We start from the raw sequence: 9,882 nt of genomic DNA, 5'->3' as shown, positions 1-9,882 counted from the left end.
TTAAGCATGAAGACAAAGGAATTCGGGGTTTGATTGTTACACGTGGATTCAGCTCTCATGCTGGCCACCAGGCTGAGAACTGACGATCTTTGAAAGCGGTGAAGTAAGTGAAATCTACATATTGAGCTTCATCACCGGCCCAAGATCCTGTCTTTCTATCTTCATCCCCACCAACCTCCATCATTCGGCAGCTTCAACATCTTCAACGAACTCATCCGAGCATCTTCCAAAGCTATTAGATGACTGATTCTCCCAACAAGTCCACAGGTCGCCTCGATTCATTCCGACGCAAGTTCAGGCTAGCAAAGCGCCCCAGCCAAAGCAGCGATACCAGCAACATGTCTTCTTCTTCCTCGCTTCCCAAGACTTATAAGCATGCCGTCTTCAAGGCGCAGGGCCAACCCCTGACCATCGAGGAGGCCGAGCTGAAGCTCCCGGGCCCCGGTGAGGTCCTGGTCCGCGTCGAGGCTTGCGGCGTTTGCTTCTCGGACATGTATGCCCAGAACAACATCATGGGAGGTGGCTTGTAAGTATTTCCTGGCGAACCCCTAATGAATGGGAGAAACTCTGACACGAACATGACAGCCCAATTGTCCCCGGTCACGAGATCATCGGCAAGGTCGCCGCCGCTGGTGAGGGTGTTTCCTGGAACGTCGGTGAGCGCATCGGTGCAGGCTGGCACGGTGGCCATGACGGTAGGTTCTCACTGCCCGAACGAATCTCAGTTTGATATGATCTGATTCTCATCCCTCTCTAAATACAGGTACTTGCAACGCCTGCAAGAAAGGCTGGCTCCAAATGTGCGAGAACCCCGTCGTCAACGGCGAGAACAAGCAGGGCGGCTACTCGGAGTACGTCCTGATCCGTTCCGAGGCGGCGGTGCGGGTGCCGGCCCACGTCGACGCGGCCAAGTACGCGCCCATCATGTGCGCGGGCATGACGGCCTTCAACGCCCTGCGCCACATGGGCGTCGCCGCGGGCGAGACGGTCGCCGTCCAGGGCCTCGGCGGCCTCGGCCACATGGCCATCCAGTACGCGAACCGCTTCGGCTACCGCGTCGTCGCCATCTCGCGCGACGGCGCCAAGGAGGCCTTTGCCCGCCAGCTCGGCGCCCACGAGTACGTCGACGCCAGCAAGGGCGACGTCGGCGCCCAGCTGCAGAAGCTCGGCGGCGCCCGCCTCGTGGTGGCGACGGCGCCCACGGCCGAGGGCATGGGCTCGCTGATGGGCGGGCTCGGGCTCTTGGGCAAGCTCTTGGTTCTCTCGGTGCCCGGTGACATCACCATCAACACTGCCGCTATGGTACGTAGCCCTTATCTACTTATATGGCATTCAAACTGTGTGTGCTAACTTTCGCTTCTAGCTTGGCAAGGGTCTCTCGGTCCAGTCGTGGCCTGGTGGTCACTGCCGCGACTCGGAGGAGACCATCACCTTCACCGAGCTGCACGGTGTTGAGTGCATCGTTGATACATTCCCTTTGGACAAGGCCCAAGAAGCTTACGGTATGTCATCACGCCGATGCCCCTTCCCCAGCGAACCGTACGGTTAGCAACACATGACTAACACCAACACAGATGCCATGCTGAGCGGCAAGGTCCGCGGTCGTGCTGTTATTACCCCTTAAGCGCGTCTACATGCGAGCAGGGGCCATTATTGGGATTTTCAGAGATTGGGTGTAGAGATTTTGTGCAGTAAAGTAGAGAATAACATATTTCTTTTTTATAAAACGATGCGTAGTTTTGTATAAGGGGAGCTTCAGATCGGCTATGTCGAGATCGGTGGAGATAACACCCAACGAACAGCAAGAAAAGGGGAGAGCATACCCGTGAGGTGTTACTGGGTGCATTGCCCTGATGAGGCATCATGCATGTCTCACTCACGACGTCACCACTATTTTGCTGTCCGATTTATCCAATCGATCTAATAAAAAGAGGAACCAGGGGAATGCCACGCAAATTGGGAGACCTGTAAAGCTCATCACACCAGGAAGGGCATGATGAGATGAACCATATCCGACCGTTTTATGCCATCCAAACGATTGAACGATCCGATCTGATATCGCAAATGCCAAACAAAACACCATCAGATGGCCAGCAATCTGACGAATTAAGCTCCAGGTCCGATCTAAGCTTATCTGGCAGCTGGGCTCCACAGAGGGTCCTCGCCAGTGCCGGGGCTGGGCCTCTCTAGGCTCGCCTAGGCCGAGCAGCCCACCCACCTTTCTAATGATAACGTCGAAATTGTCGAAAAGTTGCCCGCCCCCGTCCCCCTGAACGAAATTTTTCGCCATTGACGATAACGAACCCACGTGCCCCCGGCGGTTTGCTGGGCGGCGGCCGCCACTCCCGTCATGTCCGCCCTTTTTCGGTGACCGCTTGCGTGTCACCAACTCTCATCACCACCACTACCAATTCAACCCCTGCCAAGCCACAACTTACACAAAACCCTCACAAACTCTCCGTGGCTCACATTGGCTTCGAAGCTCAACTCATCTCTATCGGTTCTTATCAATCTCCGGCTTTTGCTGACGAGTTTGCTTTGCTCAAAGTTGCTCTCCGGGTCATCCGGGACCCTCCTTTTTCCTCCTTCTTTCGGCACCTCAATCTACCACCACCCACCGCCATGACTTCCCCACCTTTCATCGTGCTCCCTCACCCGCTCAAGGGCCGCGCCGTCACGGCGACCCGAGACCTGCCGCCGGGGTCCCCGCTTTTGACCACGCGGCCCTGCTCCGTCTACACCATCCAGCGCGAGTTCCGCCGCGAGGTCTGCGCCCGCTGCTTTGCCTACGACCGTGGCGTCGAGTGGAAGGTCCGCGTCGAGCTCCCGGCCGAGGGAAAACAGAAGCAGAGCCCCACTTTGGGCTTGGTGTTCTGCACCGAAATCTGCCGCGATGAGTGGGTACACCGCCAGGGCGCCATCGGCCTGCAGGCTTGGAAGGCGGCCTGGGAGATCGGAAGCCGCCAGAAGGGCAAGAGGTCGAGCAGCAATGGCTCCGAGGCTTCGTCGGACGCCGGCGCGGAACCTGCCCCTGAAGGTCGGCCGAATTTCGAAGAGATCGACCGAGCCTGGACCGAAGCCGAAGAGACGCTCGGCAGGAAGTTGCGCGAATTGAGGTTACGGGAGTCGAATGAGGGCGCGCAATTGGCCAAATCAGAAAAGAAGCTACTGCAACGAGCCAAGGACACCAAGCCGCCGTCAATCGAAACCCTCTGGGCTGTCGTGTCAGGGGTCATGACCCATTACTGGACACACAACACGCCCATAGAGCTACTCGACGAGAAGAGCGAGCTGCCGGCCGACAACGACGAATGGACCGAGATATTGCGCCTCAAACACCACCATACACCCTTCTCGTCGCACGAAGAGCTGCAAGATTACATCAGCGCCTACTTATGTGTAAGTCATCGCCGAGCGCGAAAGCTGCCTCCTTCTTACATCAGAGACATGCGAAACTTACGCTGACCCCTACCAGCTCCTAGCCCAGCTCCCCGAGGTCCTCATTCCCTCGCTCACCCCCGAGGTCATCCAGACCCTGCAGAACGCCGCCGCCCACAACAGCTTCAGCATCCGCCCCGCCCTCAACAGCGGCGCCTACAACGCCGAGTACCTGGGTTGGGGCCTGTGGACGACGGGCAGCATCTGGAACCACTCGTGCTCGCCCAACGTCGCCAAGGCCCGCGTGCGCGACCGCTGGGTCTTCGTCGTCGATCAGGACGCCCACGGCAAGGCTGGAGTAGCACTCGGCGAGGAGCTCTGCATCAGCTATCTGGGCGGGGACGAGAAGGAATTGAGCGTTGCCGACAGGCGGAAACGGCTCCAGGACGCCTGGGGCTTCGAGTGTCAATGCGACGCCTGTGTACGCGAGGCTCTGTAAGTGCGCCCCTTCGGCCTTTTCCATTGGCTTTGAGCGGATTGTTTCATTTTGGTCAGTCGATTTCCAGGCGTTAGGTTTCGGGCGGGATAGTTAGATCACCATCTAGGTGCTTTTGGGCTTGTATGCGTCCGGTATGTACGGACGTGGATCATAGAGGATACAGAAACAAAGAGCTGGAAGGTGTGTAGAGATTTTCATGTGAACAGATAGAATAGATATGAATGGGCCAAGCGGCGTTCTGCCATAAGGGCCTTCAATAACTTCATCTCTTGATGCTGTTCTGTTTGGTATATCGTCAGTGTCCCCAATCTTCTCTGTCAGGCCGACTTGCAGTATCCCCGGCGATGAGGATCCCTTCAATTCGGCTCTTCAATCACGTCCTTGGTCTGGACCCAGATGGACCTGGTACCAGGCAATTCGCCAGCCGGCGTTTTGAACTCGGCCAATGGAACCCAATTCCACTCAGCTGCCCAGGGGCTCATCGTTTTCCACGGCGAATGGGGCTGGTAGTCGTCCTGGTGCGATTCCACAACCCGAGCTTCCGTCTCATCTATGACTTCCTGCTTCCATTCATCCGAGAGGAAAACCCAGTTCTTCTGCTTCAGGCGCGGGAGGTAGTAGACGTCGCCGACGCAGTAGGAAATGAGCTCCGGGCTGAGCGGGCGGACGTTGAAGACGTCAAACGAGCCCCCTTCGTCCGGGCTGAAGAGAAGCCGCCCGGCGCGCTTCGAGTTGGCCCACTCGACGTCCTCGGCGGGCGAGAGGACCCGGGCCATGCATTGGGACAGGCCGCTGAGGTTGTTGCGGTAGCCATCGCCCCGGCTGGCGTTGTGCATGAGCTGGATGTCCTCGACGCCCCGCAGGCGCACGCCGTAGTGGTGGTACATGGCGTCCGAATCATTGCGGACGTCGAAAAAGGCCTTCTTGCGCTCGGGCGATTCTAGAATGTCCTGGATGCTCAGGTCGCGCGCGCCCTTGGTGGTGAAGGCCGCTGCTTGCAGCGTGAAGACGTCGACGACGAACGCCTGGCGCAGGAGGGGGGCGTAGAGAATGAGGAGCGACACCGACCCATGCCGGCACAAATCGATGCCTTCGAGATCCACATAAAGGCAATTGTCGCCCTTGCCGGCGAGAGCCCAGAGGCGGTCTGCGACTTCGGAGACTCCAACTGCGGTGTCGACGAAGAACGCCTCGATTTCTTTGGACGTTCCCGGCAGAGCCACTGGCGACAATGCTGAGGACGCAGTGGTGGAAGGGCTCGGCTTGCTGCGGGTTAGCTTCTCGCCTACCACAGCCGCCACGGGCAGCGCTGCTGCTGCTGCTGTCGCTGCTGTGACCGGGCAAATGCTAATTCCGCGACTGAGCAGAGTGCGCTTTTGGAGAGGTATCCTGAAGCATCGCAACGCAGTGCTGCGCGCGGGACCAAGTGATCTCCGGGCTACATTCATCGATCAAGATCATACAAACAACTGAGTTATTGGAGTGTCGGCATCATGGATTGCTGATAAATGTTTACTGGAGAAAAGGCCTGCAATTGCGACTCCACTGGTCTGCCATACATTAGCGGGGGCGTGGCGCTGTCAGTAGCCGTGCCCAGGGGCTACCCGATTGGACGAATTAGCATGCGATGCAACATCGCTCAACACGGCCTAAAACTTGAACGAAGTTCAACTTCTAGATGTGAGGGACCCCCGAACTCAGGAGCCATTACGGTTTGCAATAGTTCATGTTTCCAAATTGTGATTTATCTGGGCGTTGTCTTGACGGTGGTGGGATGATCGAGGAGACCGCTGGAAGCATCAAATGCAGCACCATGTGTATTTCAGGTCGTCAGTCAAGGTCGAGGACCTCAAATCTTCCTCCATGATCACGAATGATTCAAGAACACACCACTGGCTAACTCCAGGTTCCACAAACAGATATCTCTGTTGACTGTTGCTCATGAACATTTATCTCATTATCTAATACCATCACCGCAACGTGTGTTTTGGTTGCGATGACTGCCAGTAGATCCGCACCTGTCTCTTTCGAGTTTCTTCTAGATGGCGGAAGAAAGACTCGGCACCGATTCATGGTTGCCGGTAAGTTCTCCATTACGTATCTTCCTAGACCATTGGGGGGTTATATCCATCCACGTAAGACAGATGCGGCAACAACTTTTCTGACGAGCGGTGGCTGTTTTATATCGAACGTTCTGGACAAGTAAGCCGATGCAATTTTGCAGATTTCAGTGCTTTCTCTGGTAAAGGTAATCGAACATACGACTTAAATAGGTACATGACTGGCCCCCTTGGCAAGCTGAGAAGCTTATCTTCCGATCCCGCCGAGTTCCATGAACCTGTCAAGGGGGTGAGCAAAACAACATGTGTCCAGACCCGAGACTCAAAGCCACGATATCAACAGGGAGCTTGGCAGTGGGAAGTTTCGCGAACTAAAGTAATTATGTCCTGTCCGTTGGTACCATACCATTATTAAACTATAAGAACCAATAACCCCGAGCGCGGTCTCAGCGATCTGCAGCCACACAAATCATAGCCCTCGAGGCGTACGAACCATGTACCGAAACGTATATTCCCCCCACCCTGCCTCTCCTCCCTCGTCTTCCCTTTCCCCCAACGGCCAACGGCTTCCTACCCACCGCCCACTCATCCAGATCGACCGTCAGCCGCTCCACCTCTGCGAACCCCTGGCCCTCAAACAGTCTGTGTCCCGCCTCCGAGGCGTGAACCCAACAGAGAACCCCAGGCCTGTCCCGGTCCGCCTGCTCGAGGCCCCACCCCACCAGCCGAGTTCCGACTCCGAGCCCCTGGGCCCGCGGATCGACCGCCGCTGATATGATGTACATGGCGCGCGTGCCGTCGGGCATGATCTTCTTCTGGAACGCCGCCAGGTGGTCGCTCGTCATCTTTTCGAACTGTTCTATACGCGCCGCGGCCTCGGGTCCCGGAACTGGACCCTGCCCATCGTCTTGCGGCGACGCCTTCACTTCTCCAGATGTTGGGTCACTGCCCCCAGCGGTCGAACCCTCGTCAAATCGAGCGGTACTCTCGTCACTATCATTAGAAGGCGGCAAATCGACCTCCACCCCACGGACCCCCCAACAAACCCACCCGAGGATGCCGCCGCCACGGCGGTCCACAGCCTTGAGCACCACGCAGCGGCTCGGCGGCAGCCCAACCCACATGCGCAGCCCCGCCGCCATACCCTCCTCGAACGCGCCGGGCCTCTGCCCCTGCGCCTTCATCTGTGTATTGGCGTCGCGCGCAAAGGCGCGGGCCGAGATGGCGGCGAGCTGCGGGATGTCGGCCGGCGTGGCCCGGGCGAGACGGTACTGCGGATTATCAGGCATCGTCGTTCGTCGTTGGTCGAGTTTGAAACTTGAGAGAAACCAAAGGGAGATTTGTTTAGAAGCCTGGAATCTGCGCGTGTGTCACCAAAAGACGGTTCAATGGGCGCGATCTGATATATACGGATGCCGCCGCAAGACTGACCAATAGCGATGTCCGGTGACTTGCGGAGATCGACCATTCGAGATACTCAATCCGGCAAGTGCGACTCTCGTTACCGGATGAGTCATGGGATCGGTAGGTTCCTGGTGGTCCTGCAGATGCAAGTAGGACGTAAGCCAGGCACAGTGGTCCAGATTCTGTCAAGGTACGTATTCGATCACTAGCGGTCTTCACGTGTGAAAGCACGGCATATAGGTGATGGAAGAAAAACGCAAGATCCCATTTTGCCTTGGTATATCCCCTGATCCAAAATACTAGTATCCTCATATTCCCGTTAAAACCCCCAGTAACGCCAACCCATGGTATAAGTAGTAGGCCCAGGCAGGGCAAGCATCCCAACTATGTAGCACAAACTGGCCATTTCATCATGGCAAACAAGAACAACCAGTAACGAGAAAATGTTCTAAGAGATCCGCCATCCCTCACCTATCCCCATACCCCACCTTCGCATAATCGGCAGGGTTGTACGGGTAGTGGCTGGGGTGCTTCACGCGCAGCGGCTCAGGCGTGTACTCCTCGCGCGTCTCGGAGTGAGTGGACAGTTCGCTCGTAAACCCTTTATGATCGAGCCCGGGCGACGCGACGCCGACGCTGCCCCCACCTTCCGACGACATGGACGTTGGCCGCGACTCTCGCAGGCCGGGACTAGGCTGGCTTTGCGACCAGCGCCAGTTGCTGTTGGGGTCAGGCGACGATCGGTCGGATTTGGTGGAGCTTTGCGCAAGACCCGGCGAGGGTTGACCTGGCTGTAAGCCCGACGATGGCTGCGGGTAGTCGCCCGGTAGCTCCATAATGATAGCGGGCGGTGCGCTCGAGTGGGGGAGTTCCGAATAGCGTTGATGGTTGGCGTTCTGACCGGCGTAGTAGCCGGGACCTTGAGAGCCAGAGGTGCCCGGTCGGCTATACGGTTGCGGCTGCATTGACACGGGGCGCGGAACTTGGTAAGGAATGCCTGGCGACCCGAGCGGAGGCGAGTTGGGAGCGGACCCGGGGCCAGCACCGGAGTATTGCAGGGTGGTCGTTCTGTCATTCGGATTGATGGTCCGCAACTTCCCGTCCTCGATCATGGCCGACAAAACGCCGGCGTCGAGCAGCTCGGCCTTCTTGATGATGCGGTTGACCATCTCCTTGCTGGCCGCCTTGAGCTGCGTCTTGACGAAACCGACCATTGCAAAATTGCACCGAATCTCGATGTCCTCGTGCAGATATAGCCCGTCCTTCGGGGCGCCCAATGCTGCCAATCCCATCTCCTGCGGCTCGGGCGGTTCGACGCCAAGCTGGTTGCCCGCGATGCGATACTTGTTGCGCAGGTCTACGTTGGCCGGACTACCGACGTAGATGTGTGATTGAAGGCCCCAGGGCATGTCGTGGAAGCAGCCATTGAAGCTGATGGTGCCAGACCCTAGCCTGCCGAGGCCCGGAATGTATTGGATGCGCTCGGTGATCTCGTACCAGGTCGAGTAGTATTCGTCGGCGGGCGCATCTCGGGGAGCTTTGATCGGTTTGAAGCCAGTGACGAGTGGGTTGAGCTCAATGACCTGTGGATTGAATAGCTATGTTAGTTGCAACGCTCCATCTAGATGGTTTGCGCGTAGCGACAAGAAGAGCGACTTATCTTTATGGGCATGGAGAATATCGATCGCAAGAGCCTGGCCATGTTAGAATCGCCATAATTCGTCCTGCTGAAGTATTCTGACGTACCCTAGGGATGAATCTACGCAAGCGTCAGTAAGGTGATCGGGCCCATACTTCAGGAAAGAAGCTTGGTGGGCAGCTCCGCAGAGACCCTGGAATTGGCATACCCTGGTATTGGTGTGATGATCGTAAAGACCTCCTTCCGTTTCAGCACCATCGTGATCGTGTGTGGTCGTACAAACAACTCGGAAGCGACAGGTTTCGGTTTCGATGGCGATTTGGAATACCAACGTTTGGAAGGATGTAAAGCTGAGGATGAGAAAACAGACCCAACCGAAAAAGAAAGCAAACCGGTCGGTGCCAGCAAACAAACCCCAGCCCAGCCAAGGGAAATCCCAACAGCCGTTCCGTCAGTCAGCTAGCAAGCAAGCCGTTTTCCGCTGCCCAGCCCCCCAAGCCCCCCGGGTCGAGACATTGCCGTTGATCGCCTGTGATTTGGGGGGACTTGCAGTGACTTGCAGTCGAGGTGACGTGTGTGCGTAAATCAGCGTCAGCACCAAGAAGGACAAGCGGCGAGGCTAAAAGTAGGCCGGTCCCCGTGGCTAAAGTGGCCCTAGATTGAAAAATGGATTCGCTCCCATCATGCAGACAGCCCTCGCTCCCCATGGCTCCTCCATAGCTCCCCATCCGCCCCTCAATCCCTCAAGCACCGCCTAAACTTGAAGCAAAATCCGTTTACTTCTGGCACGCTTGCAGGCTCTCTGTCTGCATCGTCGGGCAAAAAGTCTACAGTAGCAGCACATAGCGCAGAACATCGTGTCAATCAATTGGCATCACTCAGCGCCTCGTGCATCACCGCAC

The 9,882-nt window shown here is 57.0% G+C and overlaps 5 protein-coding genes across 5 annotated transcripts; 2 read left to right on the top strand and 3 right to left on the bottom strand.

Moving 5' to 3' along the window:
• Positions 1–338: 338 nt before the first annotated feature.
• PG985_003210 (alcohol dehydrogenase) lies at positions 339–1,624 on the top strand (the record flags this gene model as incomplete). The annotated part of the gene is made up of 5 exons (XM_066822979.1): positions 339–526; positions 586–695; positions 764–1,302; positions 1,364–1,502; positions 1,575–1,624. 5 exons carry the CDS (start codon positions 339–341, stop codon positions 1,622–1,624), a joined length of 1,026 nt encoding a protein of 341 aa, XP_066690411.1.
• Positions 1,625–2,622: 998 nt separating this feature from the next.
• PG985_003209 (uncharacterized protein) lies at positions 2,623–3,877 on the top strand (the record flags this gene model as incomplete). Its single annotated transcript, XM_066822978.1, has 2 exons — positions 2,623–3,399; positions 3,476–3,877. The coding sequence occupies 2 exons, from the start codon at positions 2,623–2,625 to the stop codon at positions 3,875–3,877; spliced, it is 1,179 nt and encodes a 392-aa protein (XP_066690410.1).
• Positions 3,878–4,233: 356 nt separating this feature from the next.
• PG985_003208 (uncharacterized protein) lies at positions 4,234–5,585 on the bottom strand (the record flags this gene model as incomplete). The annotated part of the gene is made up of 2 exons (XM_066822977.1): positions 4,234–5,207; positions 5,567–5,585. The coding sequence occupies 2 exons, from the start codon at positions 5,583–5,585 to the stop codon at positions 4,234–4,236; spliced, it is 993 nt and encodes a 330-aa protein (XP_066690409.1).
• A 798-nt stretch (positions 5,586–6,383) lies between these two features.
• Positions 6,384–7,226, bottom strand: PG985_003207 (uncharacterized protein; the record flags this gene model as incomplete). The annotated part of the gene is made up of 1 exon (XM_066822976.1): positions 6,384–7,226. The coding sequence occupies one exon, from the start codon at positions 7,224–7,226 to the stop codon at positions 6,384–6,386; it is 843 nt and encodes a 280-aa protein (XP_066690408.1).
• Positions 7,227–7,808: 582 nt separating this feature from the next.
• On the bottom strand, positions 7,809–9,238 carry PG985_003206 (uncharacterized protein; the record flags this gene model as incomplete). Its single annotated transcript, XM_066822975.1, has 3 exons — positions 7,809–8,924; positions 9,088–9,100; positions 9,189–9,238. The coding sequence occupies 3 exons, from the start codon at positions 9,236–9,238 to the stop codon at positions 7,809–7,811; spliced, it is 1,179 nt and encodes a 392-aa protein (XP_066690407.1).
• Between the last annotated feature and the right edge of the window lie 644 nt (positions 9,239–9,882).

The sequence above is a fragment of the Apiospora marii genome, assembly GCF_038362585.1.
Source record: "Apiospora marii strain CBS 49790 chromosome Unknown utg000002l_segment0_segment0, whole genome shotgun sequence".
NCBI lineage: Eukaryota > Fungi > Ascomycota > Sordariomycetes > Amphisphaeriales > Apiosporaceae > Apiospora > Apiospora marii.
The sequence above is the reverse complement of the archived record's forward strand: the minus strand, read 5'-3'. Positions and strand labels throughout refer to the sequence as shown.